This window comes from Plectropomus leopardus, chromosome 5 (assembly GCF_026936395.1).
Source record: "Plectropomus leopardus strain MGB_pleo_1.0 chromosome 5, ASM2693639v1, whole genome shotgun sequence".
In the NCBI taxonomy this organism is placed as follows: Eukaryota; Metazoa; Chordata; class Actinopteri; order Perciformes; family Serranidae; genus Plectropomus; species Plectropomus leopardus.
In genome coordinates, this window is record NC_142180.1 from 170,998 (window position 1) to 192,726 (window position 21,729).

Genomic DNA, 21,729 nt, shown 5'->3' on the forward strand with positions numbered 1-21,729 from the left:
ACTCTTGAGTTGCCACTGGTAAGAGGCACCAGACAGGGGTTGCAATACTTATTGCCGCCCGGCTCAGTGCCTGTACGTTGGCGTTTACCCCAGTGAATGAGAGGGTAGCCTCCCTTCACCTTCGGGTGGGGGGACGGATCCTGACTGTTGTTTGTGCCGATGGTCCAAACAGCAGATCAGAGTATCCATCCTTTTTGGAGTCCTTAGAGGGAGTGCTGGAGAGTTCTCCTTCTGGGGACTCTCTCGTTCTGCTGGGGGACTTCATCACTCACGTTGGCAACAACAGTGAGACCTGGAGGGACACGATCGGGAGGAATGCCTCCCCCCCGACCTGAACCCGAGTGGTGTTTTGTTATTGGACTTCTGCCACAGACACGCCTTCCGGTAAGGAGCAGGGCCTGGGGACTTGGGGGTGGGCTCCTCCATCTCTGGGGCTGAGTTTGCCGAGGTGGTCAAAAAGCTCCTTGGTGGCATGTTGTGGGGCTGTCGTGGTTGACACGACTCTGCAACATTGTGTGGACATCGGGGGCAGTGCCCCTGGACTGGCAGACTGTAGTGGTGGTCCCTCTTTTTAAGAAGGGGGACCGGAGGGTGTGTTCCAACTACAGGAGGATCACACTCCTCAGCCTCCCTGGTGTAAGGTCTATTCGGGGGTACTTGAGAGGAGGGTCCACCAGATAGTCAAAGCCTGGATTCTGGAGGAGCAATGCGGGTTTTGCCCCGGTCGTGGAACTGTGGACCAGCTCTGGACGTGAGATCCTGCCCCAAGTGAAGAGTTTAAGTACTTCGGGGTCTTGTTCACGAGTGAGGGAAAGATGGAGCAGGAGATCGACAGGTGAATCGGTGCAGCGTCTGCAGTAATGCGGACTCTGCACCGATCTGTCGTGGTGAAGAGGGAGCTGAGCCGAAAGGCAAAGCTCTCGTTCCTACCCTCACCTATGGTCACGAGCTTTGGGTAGTAACCGAAAGAACAAGATCGCGGGTACAAGTGGCCGAAATAAGCTTCCTCCGTAGGGTGGCTGGGCTCTCCCTTAGAGATAGGGTGAGAAGCTTGGTCATCCAGGAGGGGCTCGGAGTAGAGCTGCTGCTCCTCCGCGTTGAGAAGAGCCAGATGAGGTGGCTTGGGCATCTAATTAGGATGCCTCCCAGATGCCTCCCTGGTGAGGTGTTCAGGGAACGTCCCACCGGTAGGAGACCCCATGGAAGACCCAGGACATGCTGGAGAGACTTTGTCTCACAGCTGGCCTGGGAACGCCTTGGGATCCCCTGGGAAGAGCTGGACGAAATGGCCAGGGAGAGGGAAATCTGGGCTTCCCCGCTTAGGCTGCTGCCCCCGTGACCTGACTCCAGATAAGCGGAAGAAAATGGATGGATGGATGGACACATTGTATTGTGCCTTTAACAAAATCTCCAAGCTGTGCAATAAAAATACATTGACTTTCCAAAGTAGTGAGATCCCTCAACAAGGGCTCTAAAACACGTTCATAGCCATATTTCCTTTACATCTTCAGACCTGCAGAGTAAGGCCAAATTAATTGAAGACAAAGTAGAATGGCAACCTGGTGGTGAATTGCTGAGATTCCAATAAACACTACAGATCTTGTGCTTTTTACGAGATGTGCCAAGTGGATTGCAAATCTCAAATCATCAACATACAAATTCAATAAAATTTGCAACTCACCTTCTAACAAAAAATGGTTACCTTTAAAAAAAAAAAACATCTCGAATAGCATTAGCTAACTACTTATCCTTTCTATCAAATGTTTTGAAGTGCAAACAGAACCATGTTTAAGTACAAAAATAACACATCAGTTGTTACAAATTATTTAAATTACTTACGGAAAATGCAGAGCTTCGGAGGTGCAGCCTTCCAGGAGCTTCTCTTAACCTATGAGAGTGGAAAAAATTCAAACCTCTGTGAACAAATGGGCGGCATGTATCTGCACATGTGCAGAATGGATGGTATACAAATTAAATTGTACATTTTTTTAATTTGATCTTACGTAGAATTGACTTGTTTTAAACAAAGGCAGTTTATTTCAAAATTAATGAAACATATATGTAGAATTTAATAACACAGTTAATTCAATAAAATGAAACAGATTAAAACATTTACAAGGGGTCAGATTCAGAAAAGTAAAAGACGCACCTCCATTGCCTCATCATATACCCTAGCTGCACTTGGTGGAAATGTGTTTTTTTCTACAACCAACATTACCTCAGGCTTCCAAAATGTCAGATTGCAAAAAAAGTAGTTCACAAGCAGGTTATGCTACCAGGATGACCTTATGGTTTATGCCCAACTGGTTGCATTTTAGCATCTGCAGCTGGTTTTCTGTTGCCTTGCTGCTAAGTGTTGTGATATATTTTTAATTCAATTCAATTCAATTCAATTCAATTCAATTGTATTTATAAAGGCTATTACCACAAATCACAATTTGCCTCAGAGGGCTTTTACACACAACATCCCTCTGTCCTTAGACCCTCACATCAACTTTCTAGGGTTTATTTACCCCAAGTGTTTTAAAATGCAATGTTGCAATATGACTGTCATTATAAAAATGAAATATTGTTTTTAAAAAAATCATTGTAAGAAATCTCTATCATTGTATTGGATTGTTGTTTTGTATCCTCTCTTGTATTCCCATTGTCCTCTGTGTAATTTAAGAGAGATATGTGTGTTCATCTTACTTTTATTGCAGCAAAATGTATCTAGTAGACTGAAAAGCATTGATGAAAATTGATTTTATTCTGGTGGTTGGCTAGTTAAATTGAGATCTGCAATATTAGATGTTCTAATAATGGAAAATAAAGATACTTGTCATCCATGTATAAGTATTTATTGCCAGGCAACTCACCATGATACTACGTTGTATCCATTATCCCCCCTCATCCATATAAGAAAGAAATTTTGCCTTAATAGAATTAGTGGTTTTACAAAATGGATGAATTCATGTTAAGCCTGTCAGTTGGCCAGCTCTAACCATAAACTGGTATCATTTTAGTGTTTTTACTGTGTCAGGTGATTGTATTAATGACAAAATCACACACACACATACACACACAATTTATTACATATGAATTTATTTATAAATAGGTAAATTCTAGGTCTTGTGATCTCTCTGTAACTTAAGACTGGCACAGATCCCAGCGTTAGTATTAAGTATGCTTGTCCCAGTGTAGTCTTTAGCAGCATCTTGTTTCTCTGTGGCAGCTTTAAATCCTCTTCTTCCTCCTCTGGCCTTTTATCTCCAATCCAACATGAAACACACAGGGTCTGTGGTTTCCAGGCCCAAGGGCCTTCAGTATCTTTGCCCAGCAGCCATCCACACGGGCACAACAACAGCAATGGAGGCTGAGAAAATATATTTATATATCGTTATGAATATTTAATATTATGGAGAAAGTCAAGTTTGCAGAAGCCTTAATTAAAAGTAAATGGTAAATATATTCATATAACATCTTTGTCGGGAACTCATCATTAAAAGTATTTAAATGAATATGGGAAATAGTTAATGATAGTTAAAAACAGATATTAGATATATTAAATAATATCATTTAAATTATATTAAACTACTTTGAGGGGCAACACACAGCAGTCTCATAAAATATAGTAAACTATCAATTTGGAACCGATTAATAATTAGAATAATAACTATACCAAAAGAATCATATTAATGGTAAATGTTGAAGGATATTTAGTCACAGTATAGTAAAAGCAAAAAGAAACACACAAATCTATAGTTTATATAAACCTGGTGGCCAAGTCAAAGATGGCCATTGAGAGAGGGGAAGGTTGTGCCTGAACATGTGGTCAGTAGAAGAACAAAAAAATAAATAAACGGTGTGAGGAGTTGCCTTTCTGCCTAGTTGTTTTTGAAAGCCTAATTACACTGTGTCTGTGACCTATGTTGTTTAAAGATTGCAGGTTAGCAAAAGGACGTTTGGTGAGCACTAAAGGAAAAAGTGCAGGCACGGGACGTGAAACAAGGAAGTGAGTGTGGTGACTACAAAGCCTCTGTAAAGCATAACATTTTAACAGTTACAGTAGTAACTGTTAAAATTAATCATTAATTAAATGCAATTATTAATGAACAAATCAATACCAAAATTTGTAACTATAATCCATAACTAAAAACGGATGACTCAGAAACATATAAACTGTTATAAAGATGAAGGAGACTCAACTTTTGAAACAACCAGAAACAATCAATTTGATATTGAAAAAGACAGAATTTAATAGCAAATTACTAATTAATCAATTTAGTTTCACAAACTGAAGGCTGCTACGATGTTCCCCTACCAGATGTACAGTGACCCAACATTTATACACACACAAAACATTAGATCAAGTGTCTTTACAAATGAAAGGTTTCTTAAACTACTAACTACACAGCAAAACTACACCTAAAAACACTACAAATAAATGGGATTAAGAATAAATATAAATAAATGATTAAACAGTGAATACAGCAAAAACAAAGAGTGACTAACTGAACAACTGAAACCATTATGCAGCATCAACACATCTGAGGGCATGAAAACCTGTGAGGAACTGAATTAGTTGTGATGTCTGAACTTAAATAGATGCACTAAAATGATGCAAGATGGACTTTGGCACACCCTAAATGCATTTGCGCCATGCACTTTAGACCATGCACAATAGATTGTCCAAATAGGGCCCAACATGCCACAAAGAATGCTGACTTTGAGGGCTGTATTGTGATGTTCCACCTGACTTATCCAAACATCTGAACCACAGGCAGGCGCATCTTGCTATCTGAATAATCCGCCCTTTAAAAAGCAGGAAACAGACTGCGCCTTTGACTTCAGACTAGCTTTTATTTGGTCATTGGCACATGCCCTTTTGTTGCCTTAAAATAGCAATCCGCCAACAGAGCGTCCATCCACACCTCACTTTAAGACTAACAAACTGAGGGGCGCACAGATTGGCACAGGTGATAGTGATGATTTTCTGTGATGAAATTGAGGAACGGAGACACAAGTTGAAGCTTCAGTCAGTTAATGTTTATTACGAGTACACAGGAAGGAAAGAAACATGCAAGTAGCCGTTAGACAAAGAACAGAGAAAAGACTGGTATTTATATAGTTGTCATGATGTAGATGGTTGGTATCAGGTACTAACATGTCAGGTACTAGATTCTCTTGAGAATTGAGGAATGTGTTTGTGTCATTGAATTTACTGGCACTGGTCCATCTCAGGTATCTATGGTCAACTTGCAGGCACTAAGACTTCACCATATATGGGTTAGTATTTACTCGAGGTAGACATAGAGTCTTGAACTAACTATGGAGGATGCATCCTAACAACACATAATAACAGCAGGTACATTTGTTATTTACAGTTCTTGGGCTCCAGGTGTGAAAATGACCACTGCGCTGGTCTGACACCAGCAATGATGACTGCGCTGAGCGCATGATTAATTCAGAGTCTAAATACAACCTCTCTGCGCCATGCGCCCCACTTGGCGCCCAGATTATCTGCCGTTTAACTAGTAAATGGATTTTGCTACGCCCTAAATGCATTTGCGCCATGCACTTTAGACTATGCGCTATAGATTGTCTAAATAGGGCCAATGGTTTTTGTCATGTTTCAGACTGTAACAATTAAAATGTGATGCATTATTATTTGTTAAAGTAAAGCAAAGTTAAAGTAAATTTTAGAAGGCCTACGTTGTGCTGATAATAAGCCTACCTCTCCTGACTGGAGGACTGACTATAAATTTTGCTGTGTGCTATTGTTAGTTTTACTCAAGAAAAAAGTTCTGAGTAGGCCTTATCCTTCTTCCGCCACCAGTAGCCTGCCAGCATTCCCAATTAGACAAAGGGTGAAAATGAAGCAAGGCACTTTGTAAGGGCCCCAGGCCTCAAAATCATTAAATCAGCCCCTGGTAAATATAATAATACGGCCTGAATGAAAGTGAGACACTGAACAATGTATTCTGGTATTTATAAATTATTCCATCCAAAGTCTGACAACCACTGAAACTGAAAGAAAGTAGTCTGTAGAAGTCTACAGAAGTCACCTTCCACCACTGACTGTTAATTCACTTTGGTGCTGTGTGGAAAACCACTGTTTGTCTGCCTCATACTGCACTGTGCTGTGAGACCCTCAGCTGTGTTATCCTTAATCACACTTTTTTTTTGAGAAAATGGACATGCAGTGAACAGTATCAATTACATGAGTCTCAGTGTGAGAGCTGGTAGCCCTGCACTTAAAAACAGGGACATGTATGGGGACAGCTTCAGCCGGCAACAGGCCACCGAAAACAAGGATTGTCCCTGGTAAATGGTGAGAATCTGATTTCCCCTAAGCCTTAATGAGCAGCGCAGCACTGAAGCTGTAGCCTACCTAAATGTTGTTATATTAAAGTTATAGAAGTGACACACAGCAGTCAGGGACAGCGCACACTCCCACCCACATCCCAGTCCACTGACACCTTTGTCCTTAAACACATGCCTCTTCTCCTCGTCATCTGCTCTGTCAGATCGGCATATTGAGAACAATAATGGCATATTAGTTATTCACAATTGGCCATTGTTTTGTTGGCATTTAGTTAGCATAACATAGCCTAAATTAATCTAATTGATTTTGTAGTTGTGCATTTGACTTGTAGATCTAAAGGTCCTGTACCCACCAAAAGGGCACACCGACCTTTTTTGTCAATTCTAAACTATCAGGTTTGTGCCATCTAGACTTAGTAACACTAAGATCTCTGAGCGAGAGCGTCTCTCCCTTTGAGCACTCAGTGCTCCCGGTGTCCGTTAGAGGGCGGCACTGAGGCCAAAGGAGCCCCTGGTGAGACGGTCCCTGGCAGGCTGTGTTGCTGCTGACTGAGCCAGTAGAGCAGTCAGTCAGAGGAGAGCTGCTGGAATACTGCTTCATGCCACCGGGGTTTATCGGGAATTAATAACCTGACGTTCAGCGGGCTCCGACGGTTCCGAAAGGAGGAATTATAACACAATATGCACTTTGTTGGTTTTTGGATGCTGATGGCGGCACTGCAGGTAAAGTATCTCTATTTAACGCGGTGTGAGCGGTTGGCGGAGGCTGCGGGAGGATCACACACTGATGCCCGTGCACAGCAGATAGAGAGAGGAGGGAGGGACACAATGCATCTGCTCGCTTTATTTTCATCCATGTTTAAGTCTTAGCTCTTTTAGATCAGACAACAGCGGCCGTAAAATCCCGCTGATCCCAGACCTGCTCTGGTCCCACCGAACACGGACTCCTTTATCAAACAAACAGGAAGGCATTTGGGATGAGATGCGGCCGTATGGAAGAGAGCCCAAATAACCATGAATAACATCCATCCTCTGATCACAGCGCCCCATCTCGTCTCATATGACACTGTTTATATGCTGAAATCAGAGGCTTGACTTGTGTTTGGCAGCAGTCCAGTTCAGCCTGAGTAAATCCAGCAGCGATGAGACGTACCGTCTCTTTTTCTTGCGATGAGCCGATCTCCTAAAATGGCAGTTCGTATGTCTTTTTGTAAGGCTACCAGGCTAAGGCTGTATGCTGGAGCAAGCGTTTCTGAGTCGTGTCTGCTAGATTTGGCATTCTATCTGTTCCATAGTACAAGCTGCATTTCATTCCATATAGGTTAAATATCACATTAAATGTAAAAATTTGGCCCCTCGGAGTGTAACGCTGCCAGTCATCATAGCGTTCTGCAGTAACGTTCTGTAGGCTAATGGTTCTTGGCCTGGTTATATGAACATATTGTGAGAATGGACATTGTATGAATGAGATACAGTGCGGCACCGCAATACTATTTTCATCTCAAATCATGTAATGTGGTGGTTTGATACTAGGCAGTCCAGATAGAACCTAATGCTCAGCCAATTCCCAGAAGTGACAATTCTTAAAGGATCATACCACATTAGAACTCACATGGAGCTTATATTACTTCTGCCCATGTTCCTGAGTGTGCTCTGTCAGTCAGAGATGTCAGTCATCTCAGCAGGAAGCCACACTAAAGCTGGAGACATGAGTGACTTTGTACAACCCCATTTCCACAATAGTTGGGATGGTGTGTAAAAGGAGATAAAAAAAAATAGTAATGCAATGATTTGCAAAGATTTTATTAGCTATAATCATTTGAATACAATATAAACTGAATCACTGTGATGTTGCACTAACAACAAAAGTCACTTCTGGGTAGAAAACTGGCTACTGTTTTGAATATATTTGGCAAACTTGTTTATTTATGATGTAATTTTCAATCATAACTAACATTTAAAGACATAAAGTTCAACACAGGGGTCTGACCTGACGTTTCTGTTGTGCCTATTTTATGAACTGTGATGCTTTGCTAACGTCTTTGATAAACCAAATCTTCGGTTGTTGTGTTGATATGTGTTTGCTCAGTAAATTATGCTTCCCATGTTCCCACAGGGAAAGGGTGGTGCAAAAGGACTGAGGCATTTTCCAAAAAAAAAAAAGTGTAGGGGGAGGACTTGTGTTTTTTGCTTTTTGTTGTTTTTTTTTTGCTCAGATGAGATGATTGATGAGGTAAAACATTTATAGCTTCAGGAAGGGGCAAGATTTAAAAAAAAAAGTCACACCTAGCCGCCCACTCCTCTGTCCATTTATTTGTTCCTTTTTGATATTAAAGCTAAAGTCTCCTTACAACAAGGTAAAGCTGTGAAAATATTCTATTCTATTCTATTCATTCATTCAAACAGATAATATCTTAGAGTTTGCTCAGCACTGTTTGGTTATATGTATGTTACTCATCAGTTCTCTACCTGGAAGTTATTGTAGATAAACATTGTGATTCAGTTATTTTGATGTTTGATGCATTCCATTGACAGTGAGCGTGGTTACATCATTGATTTCAGCGCATTGATTCGCCAGGGAATCACATGTTGTTCAGCCCTCTAAGCCAAACAGCAAGGGTTGCAAAGGCTTTGTCCCGCCTCCTGTGTCCCAATGGGATGAAAATTTCAGTGTCCATGTGTGACTGGTCATTTTCTCCAGCAATCAACATTAGTTTCGTCTTTTTTCCCCGGAAATTTGAACACACACAGAGGGAAACGAGACCCAGTTTACATGGAAACATACCAAAAATAACAGAGCAGCAAGACAGAGCTCAGCAAAAAGCAAGACCAAGATGGTAAAATGACGGTGAACAGTTGAAGAGACACTGGAATCATTTTTTTCGAACAACATTGCAGCTGATCATTGTCACAAACAGTTGGTGCAGCAGGAGGAGGACCGGCAGGACAATGACCAGTGAAGAGATATTAGGTGAGTGACTGTCTGAGTGAGTTTAATGCACTGTGCTGAACGGGATCAAAAATGTCTATCAGCTGTAATATCCATGTTGTGTTAATACCACAGAGCAGTACTAATAGTACTGTTTGTGTTTTCAGTTGCTGGAAGTGAGGAGAGCTGTCTTGACCAAAGAAGAAATTGATGTTTGGAGAGGAATCACAATACAGTGTTAAGGGATGACGTTTTTTTGTAGGCCAGCCAGGAATATGCATCGCACTGGTTCCCTCGTCAAAAACCTTATGGGATTTTTGGTTATCGCCAAAAATAAGCTCTGTGACGAACACAAGTTTATGAGACTTACACGTTTTGTTCAGCGTGATAATCTTCACAGATGAACGCTACTTTTGTGTGTTTTGAAGTGTAAATTAAATCACCAGTAATAAGTAAAAAGCTATTGTAAGGCTATACACAAACTACATCACAGTCACACATATTAAATGTCACCACTACAAACACTGTAAAAACACAATCGAAAAATATTATATACAGATAAATATACAAGTTCAAGTGCGAGTCTGTAAAGCTGTAACGACGGACAAGTGGGTTTAATGAGTTTCTGTGTCCATTGTGAAGACGTCTCCATGTCCCAAACACTGTAGTCCCATTTAGCCACTTTTTAGCAACTGCCTTTATTAAGGCAAAATTAAAAGTTCAAAAATCAGGTTTAAGCGGGCATATTTTATGTTGCAGAACAAAACGTCTTAATATATTTAGCGTGTGATAACCTTATTTAGGGCATTTTACCGAAAACCCATTCAAAAAATGCATAGACTTTTGGACGAGGGAACTGGGAGTGCTAAGAGGCTAACCGACTCTGTGTTTTAGAACTCATTACTTCACCGCTCTGTAGACATAATAGCAGATGAGGACGATGGCTCAGCTGACAGGGAAGCTGCGGATTGTGAGGCCACCATCCTTTAGAAGCCAGGAGCTCTCTGAACTATGTGCTGTTCTTCAGGGGAGACTGAAAGGGAACCCAAAATATGTATCAACACACCACAAAAGGCTTCATATTGGGTCACCCTCATTCAGACCTGCAGCGACTGCATACGACCCAAAAGCAGCAAAAACACATTTCAAGCATCACGTGTAATAAGACAGCTCTGCTGCTTCTTTTTGTTCTGTTGCTTTTTAAATAAAGCTTTACTATTTTCAATATGTTCCGGGCAAATGTCTTTTTTCTCATCTGATATTGTGACACGTGTCGTATTCAGTAACTGTCTAACAATAATAATAAAAAATTAAAGCTGCAAGCAGCGATGAACGGGCTCTCGCACCTCTGCGCATGTCGGGGCTACGTGCTGGACGCCGACTGATGCGACCGCGTCACTCTGAGAAAGAGCAACACTGCGCGCAGCAGTAAATTAGTGCTTCCTCCATGCAGTGGTGGAGCTGGATACTTGTGAAATGTCTTTAGAAGAGGTGTTGTGACTCTGACACTCTCTCTCTGTCTGTGTGTGTGTGTGAGACAGAGGCCCAGCTGCACCTGTGACAGGTGTGACAAAGGGAAACAGGCAGCCTTTGTTATTGTGCCTTGGCTGTATGTGCTCTATTCTGCTGCTCTGTAGTGTATATGATTGACAGTGCTGTGAGTAGTGTCAACAATGAGGTAAGAGCGCATTCTGCTGGACAAAGTATAGAATGCAGCCATTTTAAAACCACCCTGGTATCATTTACTGCTTTATATGGTCTGTGAACAGAGTTTTCGAGCACATTTGGGAAAATATATGTACAGAGGCTAATCTTGCTCTTTTATGTCTGTAAAAGGCTTAGATCAGGTGAAAATATAGGTATATTGAAAGTCAGGCTCTAGCAGAAATAGCAAACATTTAGCCAAAAATGTCATTAAAACTAGAAATGGTGGACTTTATCTTGGGTTTAGGGCATGGCTCCAAGGGGCTTTTTTGTAGGTCATGGGGTTTTAAATATGTTTCTCAAGTTTCTAATCTCTAGATGAATTAGTGTTTCCTCCATGTAATGGTGGAGTCTGGATACATTTGAAGTATTTTAGGAAGGGTGTTTGTGTGTCTCTCTCTGACTCCCAGGGTCAGCTAAAGATGCAGTTGTGATACATTTGTAAACAGATCCAGCCTGTGTGATAGTGGAAGAGCCCTTTGTGGTCTAATATGTAAACAATGGAGTAAGACCGCACTTTGCTGGACAAACCATAGAATGCAACCATTTCAAAACCAACCAGCATAATTTTTTAATTATTAATTATTTTTTTGTTGGTCTTGGGCTTTTACACAAGTTTTTAAAGTTTTTTAGCTCTATGTTAAATATTGAAAATTAGTTGGTGGCGCTACAGATCACATTTTGGCACATCAGAGCAAAAAAAATCATATCAAATAACACATCATAGGACTATTGGTGTGTATGCCACATTTTGTGAGTTTTTAAGAGTCTTTAGTCCATCGAACACAACTTCCTGTTTTATGGCAAAGAATGCAGCAGAACGCCAACAGTGTTTGATAAAATCAAACACTGGTCGCAATATAACATCTCCAACTTTAGGAAATACTGGTTTCTGGAGATGAAGTCAATCAGATAAAATCTATAGGACTAGATTGTTTTGAAACAGAGGCTGAAATTACAAAAAATATGAAAATTTAAATTAAAATGGCGTACTTCCTGTTGGGTTTAGGGCATGGCTTCAAGAAGCTTTTTTGTAGGTCTTGGTCTTTTACACGTTCCTAAAGTTTCATAGCCCTTTGTCAAATGGTCCGCGGGGGCTGCTTCGTTGAAATTTTCTAGAGGGCGCTCAAAAGCCATTTTTGCACATCAATATTATATCAGATATCACAATTAAGGATTTCTGATGGATCTAGCCACATTTGGTGCATTTTCGAGCTCTAGGTTAAACAACCTGTGGGGGCTGCTTCATTGAAGTTTTCTAGATGACAATCCAGAGTCATCTAGACACATCAAAGCAAAGAAAAGCATATCAAATATCACATTTCAGGACTTTTGATGTGTATGCCATGTTTTGTGAGCTTTTATACATCCTTAGCCCCTCAAACACAACTTCCTGTCTAATGGCAAAAGAACGCCAGCAGCGTTTGATGAAATCAAAATTGCCCCGCAATTTAACATTACCAACTTTAGGAAATACTGGTGTCCAGGTTTGAAGTTGATCAGATGAAATCTGTAGGACAAGTGTTGAACGAAAGAGACACTAAAATTACAAAATATTTTAAAATTTAAATTAGAATGGCACACTTCCTGTTGGGTTTAGGGCATGGCTCCAAGAAGCTTTTTTGTAGGTCTTGGAATTTTGAACATGATTCTCAAGTTTCGTAGCTCTAGGTTAAATTGTATGTGGGGGCTGCTTTGTTGAAGTTTTCTAGGGGGCACTCAAGAGCCATTTTTGCACATTAATGCAAAAAAATCATATCAGATATCACATTTTAGGACTTTTGATGTCTGTGCCACTTTTAGTGAGTATTGGTGCATGCCTTGACCCTTTAAAAAGGGCTTCTTGGCATCATGGGAACACCGTTCAACAAAAAAGGGCAATATTAATTTTCCATCATCACCAACATCTTAATGATTTTTTGACTTAAGTTTGAGATCAATCGAGTCAACCTGCTAGGAGCTGGACCTCTTAGTGTAAAACTTTGTCTCTCCTGTGTCAACAGGTGGCGCTCTCACTGTCGCGTGAAACTGTCATATAGATGTGATCAGGACAGGACTGTCATCAAGCATGTGAAGTTTGGGACAGATTCAATCATGTACAGAAAAGGGAAGTAGTTAAAAACTACTTCCTGTTTGGTGGCGGAACATGTAACTTCTTGGCCCCCAAACTTCCACACAATTGATCAAAAAACCAAAACTGGTCGCAATCTAGGGTCGCCCACATCTGAAGGTGGGATTTTCGAATTTTGAAGTCAGTCCGTTCAAATTCCAACACTATGAAATCGCAAAAAATTGCATTTCAATTTAAAATGGGCGACTTCCTGTTGGGTTCAGAGTATCGCTCCAAGAGGATTTTTTGCTTGTCTTAGGGTGTTGTTTGTACCTTCAAATTTTCATACCTCTACATGAAATGGTTTGCCGGGGCTGACATTTAGGGGGCGCTACTGAGCTCATTTTTTGACATGTAGTTTCATGAGTTTTCGAGCATGATAAAGCCCTCAAAAAAGCTCATTATTCAAATAATAATAATAATAAACAAATCAATTACAATCGGGTCCTCGCACCATTTGGTGCTCGGGCCCTAATAAGAAAAAACGGAACAATTTCCATAGGGTCCTCGCACCCTTCAGTGCTCTAGCCTTAATAAATAAATAAATACTAATGATAATATACTAATGATAAAATAATAACAGTAATAATAATATTAATAACAGTATCAAGAATAATAATAATTATTATTATTGTTATAGTAACATTAATGGGAGGGGTAAACCGCCATACATATGTCACAAAGGTGACCAATGAGTGAGGGATTTACTGTCCAATCACAGGTGATTTTCATTTTGAAATGTCTATGGTTTTATCCAAAGGTTGTCTGTGGGAGACCAGCCAGGTCAGAAGTTGGATTTGAACTTTTAGCTGGTAACAATCCGGATGGTCCTTTTCCTCTTAAGCCCGGAAAACACGTTGCCATAATTTCCAAAAACAATTTGAAATGTGGACTCATCAGACCACAGCGCACTTTTCCATTTTGTGTCAGACCATCTCAGATAAGCTTAACCTAAAGAAGTCAGCTGTGTTTCTGGATGTTTATGTCTGGCTTTCACTTTGCACAATAGAGTCTGATGCCTGGAATATATTGCATGCGTGAGTGTAGTGAAACCTATTAGGGTTTTTTTCGGCGCTCATGTTATCAGAATAGAGCAGATACATTGCCTGCGTGAGCAGTGCTGGTCTGGCACATCTCAGCTGCTTGTTAACTGCAGCACATCTAGGGAAATGGTGGCTTGCCAATTTTTTTCTGGATGACACACGTGGTTGTCAGCAAAATTGCTCCAGATGTCTTATCCCTTTATCGTACCATGTTGTGAAGTTTATTGTTTTTTTTATTTCGCAGGATATCAGGATTGTTCCAGATGGGCGTATGTCTGCATGGCATGGGTGAAGACCTATTTATTTTAAGAAATTCCCATCAGGCTGTCAGAGAAGTGCTAATATTAATGCTCTTAAAGCAGCTATGTCCTTTGATAATGGGACTGATAAATGGCAGGTCAGCGATTTGGGTTTCTTTACAAAATGTCTGTTCAATATCTAACCATGCTTGATCTAGTGGACTTTTTGTAGTCCATATTGTAGTCTATTGGCAAGGTAGTAATTATGAAAATCTAGTAGCTCCAAACCACCGTGGTCTTTTGCCTTTTGAAGAGTTTTTAAACTTATACATGGTGGTTTAGTTTTCCATAAAAATTTGGAAATACTCGAGTCTAATGATTTGAACCAAGTGAGGGGAGGTTGAGATGGAACCATTGATATTGAAGATATAATTTATTTTCGGCAGGACCATCATTTTAACTGTTGCCACTCTTCCCATAAGCGATACGGACAGATTCCTCCACCGAGTGAGATCATCCTCTATTGTTTTAAGTAGGGGAATGTGATTTAGCCGTGTCAGGTCAGACAGCCTGGCAGAAATGTTGATACCTAGGTATCTAATGTTTCCCGATTGTAGTGGGGCGGTTGACCAACTCTTGAAGTTAGAGTTTATAGGTAGGACTGTTGATTTGTTCCAATTAATAGAGTAGTCTGAAATAGAGGAAAATTTGTCTATAGTGCTGTTGTCTCAGAGAGAGAAGCTTGTGCATTTTGAAGGAAAAGTAGTACATCATCAGCATAAAGGCTTATCTTATGGTTCACATTTACTGTTCGAATCCCTTTGATATTATGATTTTGCCGAATTGCAGCTGCGAGTGGTTGATAAATATGGCAAAAAGGGATGGAGAGAGTGGCCAACCCTGCCTGGTGCCCCTTTGGAGATTGAAGCTTGGAGAAGTTTGATCATTTGTTCTGACACAAGCACTGGGTGAACTGTATAATATTTTGATCCAGAATAGAAAGTTGTCTCCGAACCCAAATTTTTGTAATGCAGCAAAGAGAAATTTCCAGTTCACCCGGTCAAAAGCCTTTTCAGCATCTAATGAGACTATTATGGCTTCCTTATTCTGAATATTACAGTAGTCTATCAAATTGATTAGTCTGCATGTGTTATTTGTAGAGTGTCTGCCCCTGATAAACCCTGATTGGTCAGGATGTATTATGTGAGGTGTTATTTTTTCAATTCTTCTAGCCAGCGCTTTGCAAATGATTTTTAAATCTACATTTATAAGTGATATTGGAGGATAGCTAGATGGGAGTAATGGGTCTTTATCTGGTTTAAGGAGGAGGCTAATGTTTGCACAGTTCATGTTAGGAGGGAGTATGGAAGTTTCCTTTATTTCGGCAACCATTCTGTTGAAAATTGGTGCGAGCACTGGCCAGAATTCTTTGTAGAATTTATAGGCTTTCTTGTTCGGCAGATGCTGAAGGGCTTCATGAAGTTCCTCTATTGAAATAGGTGACTCCAAAGCCATGATCTGTTCATTATTTGATTTTGGTAGTTCAGCTGCACTTAAAAAAGCATCTATGCTAGAGTTTGATGGATTCATTTGTGATGAATACAAGTTTTTGTAAAAATCCCTAAATATGTCATTTATTTCTTCTGGGACACGGGTTGTTTTCCCAGCAGAGTTCTTTATTGAGGAAATTGTTACTTTTTCTTTATTCTGTTTTTGTTGGTTTGCTAAGAGTCTACTGGATTTGTTGCTGTGTTCAGAGTTCTCCAGGTGTAATCTCTGTAGCTGAAATTGTGTTTTTCTGTCAAGTAATTCATTTAGTTTCAGTTTTAATTTTCTCAATTCACTTAACAATGTTTATCTTGAGAAGCGGCATGAGCTATCTCCAAAGCTTTAATTTGCTGTTCTAATTCTATTTCAAGCGCTTTCTCCTTTTTTTTCTTGTATGCAGAGTAAGAAATTATTTTACCTCGCATGACTGCTTTTGCCACCTCCCAAAGAACACATGAGGAGATGTCAGGCAGGTCATTTGTTTCAGAGAATATTGTCCACTCTTTTTTAAAGAATTTAATAAAGTCTGGGTCCTTAAGCAATGATGTATTAAATTTCCAATGTCTAGATGGTGGTGTGACTGTTTTCTTAGTGATTGTCAGAGTGACTGGAGCGTGGTCGCTGATGGTGATAGGGTGAATCTGTGTGTCAGAGATGTCCATCATAAATGATTTACTTGTTAAAAAGTAGTCTAAACGGGAATAAGAGTGGTGGACTGGTGAGAAGAAGGTGTATTCTTTGAGCGTGGGGTGACAAGAGCGCCAAGCATCGCAGAGACCACAATCACTCATGTATTGTTTTATTATATCGCTTGATTGCCAGTGGCGATAACTACCTGCTCTGCTAAGTCTGTCTAATTCTGGATTGAGTACCAAGTTAAAGTCCCCTCCCACTATAAGTGTTGTGTCTGAGTGTGCCGAAAGTGCAGCGAAAAAGCTGTGGAAGAAGGAGGGGTCATCAACATTTGGACCATATATATTGACAATGCATAACTCTGTATTATGTGTCGATATATTGATTCTGACTTCTGGGTCTGTGGTAGTGTTATTGCAAGTGAAAGTTATGTTTTTACTAATTAAAATAGCTAAGCCTCTTTGTTTGGTATTATAGCTAGCTAAGTATGTGTGAGGAAACTGTGATGAACTAAGTTTATGATGTCCTACTTTGGATGTGTGAGTCTCCTGCAATAGAACAATGTCTGCCTGAAGGTTATTAAGGTGTTCAAAAATTTTGAGTCTTTTTTCATGCGATCCAATTCCACGCACATTCCAAGTGACAAACCGTAACTTGTTCATATCTAAACTAACTTATTAAATGTAAATTGTAATTTAAATAAGTGGAGGTGTGTGTGTGTATGTGCTGTGTGTGCATGTGTGTGTGTTAGATGTGTGCAGCTGCCTTTCTGAGGAACCTGCATAAACAAGTTGTTGTATATTTGTTGTCTTGTATGTGTGCGTGTGTATGTGTGTGACAAGTATATCCTTGTAAAATATGTAGTCGGATTGAGCATCATTGAAACATGATGGATTTAAGCGTAAGTGGTGACACATTACAACAACTACAACAGGAAACAAAACAAACAGAACAGGTAACACAAATATACAGATTAACAGTCTGGAAGGAAAACAGTACATTATGAGACGTGCACAGTGATTCTAGTTAATAAAGGCCCAAAAGGAAATTAGTGGAGGAATTGTTCTGTGTTCTGTATTACCTTACTTGGAGATTACCTTTAAGTGCGGTAGAGGACGTGCATTCAGGAGAGCCAAGGAGTGACTTCTGGATCACGGAACAGCTGTCCATTAACGTAGAGTTTGTCCACAGTGATGATAGCCTGTGATCCTCCGTCGATAAATTTCTTTCTGATTGGGAACAGACATCTGCGGCGCTCCAGGATTTCCTTGGGGAATTGATCGTTCACGCTGAAGTCCGTTCCTCTCAGCTCCCTGCCTCGGCTCTTCACCAGCTCCTTTTGCTTGAAGTGTTCAAACTTCGCAACAATGGGTCTTGGGCGCCAGCCATCTAGTCTCTTCCCTCCAAGGCGGTGGATCCGATGGAAGGTGATGTTCTTCACAGTGTCCGTTGGGAGTTTCAGTTGTTTCTGGAGAAACTCCTTGATTGACGCTTCAGGATCTTCCTCTGCCCGCTCTGGGATCCCGGAGAAAACCAGGTTGTCTCGCATGCTGCGCGCTTGAATGTCGAGCATGGACTCTTTCATCCGTTTGTTATCCTCGGTGAGCTATTTGACTGAGCTCCTCAGGGTCTCATTTTCAGCCGCTAGCCAGGCCACCTGTTGTTGGCTAAATTTCAGAGACTCACGAAGCACCTGAAACTCTCTGTGGAGGACTTCCACCAGAGCCAGGCGGGTGTCAAAGCTGCTTAGCTTTCTATCTATTGAGTCTAGGATGTCTCCGTAGTCTCTTTCGGGCGACGAGGTGGCACTTGGAGACTTCTCCGAGCGGCTTCTCTTTGAGGAGGAAGTCGGCGTGTCGGTTGCCTTCCTCATGACGAGTCTGTAATAGCACTCGTCGACGTAATCCTGCAGGCTTTCCATGGTCTCTTCGTCCCAGATTTATTGCAGAACGGGGAGAATGTGTAACAGTAAGTTTAACTTAATTATTGGGTTTGTATAAGCTGGCGTTTGGGGTTGAGCTGAGCTGTTTACATTCAGAAGGGCGCCGCCATGTTGAATCAAACACAAATCTCGCGACGTCTCACGCTAGCATCCCGTCCTCTCTAGCATCCCCTCATCCCCCCAGTGTTGTTGACAATGCAGGGGTTTGCATGGCTTCATAAATGAGTGGAACATGTGCTTTTAATTGTGGAAATGCAGTACTTGTAGTAGCTGGTAGCCCTGCAGAAGCGTTGCAGCAACAATACTGTCAGTGTGAGTGCCACATGCATGAAGACGCAGCAGTTTAGTGAGGTTGCTGTCAAGTGCTGCTCATGCATGCAGTGAGCTCCAAACGTGAATTTGCATTTCACTAGCAAGGACCACACATCAATCGGAATTAATTTTAACAATTTATTGACGTGAATGTAGATTTGGTATAAACATTGATGTTGGATTATTGGAATGGATGGTTGAGTGCGGTGTGGGGAAGCTTCGGTGGGAATCCGCCGTGGCTCCCGGGCACGACAGATCCCCAAAAGCTTGCATTATATGAGAGAGGAAAAAGCCGATTGAGATCTCTCAGGTCGGAACGGACGTAACGGTGATAAGCTTGGGAGGACCATCTGCCCATGATCTGAATAAAGTGTTCCGGTATACCGCTGCGGGAAGCCGAGGTGGCAGCTCCGATTCTGAAAGAATGTCTGGAGTAATTCATGGGAGAGATGCCTGACAATGACGGGACCTGACGGAAGTGTTGGTGGAACCAGAAGCCGGTAACCACTTGGCCGGATTCAGATGCAAACGGAGGGTCATCTTGGGATTTGCTTTGTGATGTCCGGAAATGTAAATAAGTGGAGAGAATAAGGAAGGCGTTTAGAACTGATTGAATGTAGTAGAAGTAGAAGACGGGAGTGGGTTGGCTAGATTAGTTGGTTTTGGTTCTTTTTAAAAATAACTATGGTGTCGTTAGAGAAAAAAAAAGGTCCGAGAGGCAGGCGTGCCGACGTGGATCGTATCGAAGGGTCGAAGCAGTGAATTCTGAGCATCTGAGGAAACGGAAGAAGGCGAGAATGAACATTGCCTCTTGAGTTTGGTTGACGTGAGGTATGCTATATCTGGAGCGGATGGTGTGGATACAGCGTGACAGCAGATCCGTGGTTAATGGGAGTCTACGAGGATTTTGGGCTGGTTTTTAGCGTGAGAGGCCTCTGAGTAGTGAGGTGATCTGGGGATGACCATGAGCTGGCCATGACTACCGGTTAGGAGTTTAGAGATGAACGAAATGCCGCTGAGGTAGACTTTGATTGTCTGGGTTTTAATTTCCCAAGACAAAATGGCCGTGGGTGATGAAGCAGGTTAAGGTGATGAGATCAAATGAAGGAAAAGTGATATTATGCATGTCGTGAAAGTTGTGGAAACAATTCCAAGCCGACCGATATGGAGAGAGAGTTGCATGGGGACAGGCTATTGATGATGGTGTTCTGAGATTCCAGATCAGGGGCATGAAAGCTGGGTTTAGATGTTGAAAGTCAAGGTCGAATATGGAGGAACCAGAGTCGGGTGTGCGTCTACATGAGGAGCCAAGCTTCTGAACTTCTTTATTTATGATGTCAAACTACTGCGAGATTGTCTGAGTAGATGAGGACAGATAGGCGACTCCATTCACGGCCCCATAACGTGGTAGATCTCAAAGAGAGCAGATAAAGTGACCTGGCAGTCTCCTTCCAACTCTTGGGGCCATTTGCCTACGAACCAACTTTCATCGTAAAAAACCCCCAAAACCGGCAGACGGAGCCGCGTCATCGAAAAAGTTGACGTCCTGAGGATGAGACAGGTGATCGTCATAAGGAAGGAGAATAGTTCCAATCACCGAGCAGACGGAGCCAGAACCAGAGCTCGGCGCGGCTGGGCGCAACGAGAGAAACGGAGGCCATGAGCGACGGGACGGAAGAAGCGACAGGCAACGGATGAGAAAGGAAGCGCCCCCCGGGGAACAATGCGGATGCAGGCTTCGAGGGTAAGCAGTAGAGGGCACTGGCAGCCCGGTGCCAAAAGCCCCAAGGAGAGTGAACCGTTGCAGTAGCCGATGTTGTACGTCTGGGGGCCCCCGACATCTCGGCGCCAGATGCCCCAAGGAGAGCGAACTGTCGAAGACACTGGACGTAGAACTGGGGGCAGCAGCACCCTGGTGCCAGATGCCCCAGCGAGAGTTAAGCGGTACGGTTGCCGGGCATGCTCGGCCGGGGGCAATGGCATCCCAATGCCAGACTCCCCAGCAAAAGCGAACCGCTGCAGGCGTCGATGTTAAGCAGTAGATGCCTCAAGAAGAGTGAAACGGCGCAGTAGGAGAGGTCATACGGCCGGGGGCACAGCATCTCGGTGCCAGAACCTCCAACGAGAGCGAACTGTCGAAGTCACTGTGAACGTACGACTGGGGGCAGCGGCACCCCGGTGCCAGATGCCCCAGCGAGAGCGAAGTGGTTTGGTTGCCGAGCGTGCACAGCCGGGGGCAATAGTTTCCCAATGCCAGACTCCCCAGCAAAAGCGAACCGCTGCAGGCATCAATGTTAAGCAATGGAGGGCACTGGCAGCCTGGTGCCAGATGCCTCAAGAAGAGGGAAAGGGTGCAGTGAGCGAGGTCGTATGGCCGGGGGCGCGGCATCTCGGTGCCAGAAGCTCCAACGAGAGCGAACTGTCAAAGTCACTGTGAACGTACAACTGGGGGCAGCGGCACCCCGGTGCCAGATGCCCCAGCGAGAGCGAAGTGGTGCGGCTGCCGAGCATGTACGGCTGGGGGCAATGGCATCCCAATGCCGGAATCCCCAGCAAAGCGATCCGCTGCAGGCATCGATGTTAAGCAGTAGAGGGCACTGGCGGCCCGGTGCCAGTGCCCTCTACTACAGGGCCAGCATCTCGGTGCCAGATGAGCCAACACTAGTGGGCCACTCAAATGGAGGTGGGAGAGCGGTCGAGGGCACGGGCATCCTGGTGCCGAGGTTGCAGGGTGATGCGAGCTGGTGGGAGTGGGAGGGCGCCGCCAACATCGCTGGCAACCCCGGGCAAACCTGACCACCGTGGCCGACGGGACCTAGGAGAAATGGCCACCGGAGACGTGGTGCAGTCAAGAATCTGGGTACGAAGATCGGAGGGAACCGGAGACGGACAAGAGACGAAAGCGCCAGGAGGGCAGAAGGGAGGATCGGCCTTGGCCAGGGTGAAAGTAGGCAAAGGCCGCC

General features: G+C 42.7%; 1 protein-coding gene across 6 annotated transcripts in view; it reads left to right on the plus strand.

Annotated features, from left to right (window-relative positions):
* Positions 1-6,842: 6,842 nt before the first annotated feature.
* LOC121962420 (cadherin-2-like) overlaps positions 6,843-21,729 on the plus strand; it is a 198,766-nt gene continuing 183,879 nt past the window's right edge. For 4 of the 6 annotated variants that reach the window (XR_015776561.1, XR_015776560.1, XM_042512679.2 and 1 more), the window contains exon 1: positions 6,843-7,029. Coding sequence is in view for 4 of the 6 variants with exons in the window: in XM_042512679.2 (XP_042368613.2) it covers positions 6,988-7,029 (42 nt within the window). In the remaining 2 variants the exon portion in view is untranslated. The remainder of the gene's footprint in view (positions 7,030-21,729) is intronic. The other 2 variants (XM_088077337.1, XM_088077339.1) reach the window with 2 other exon arrangements.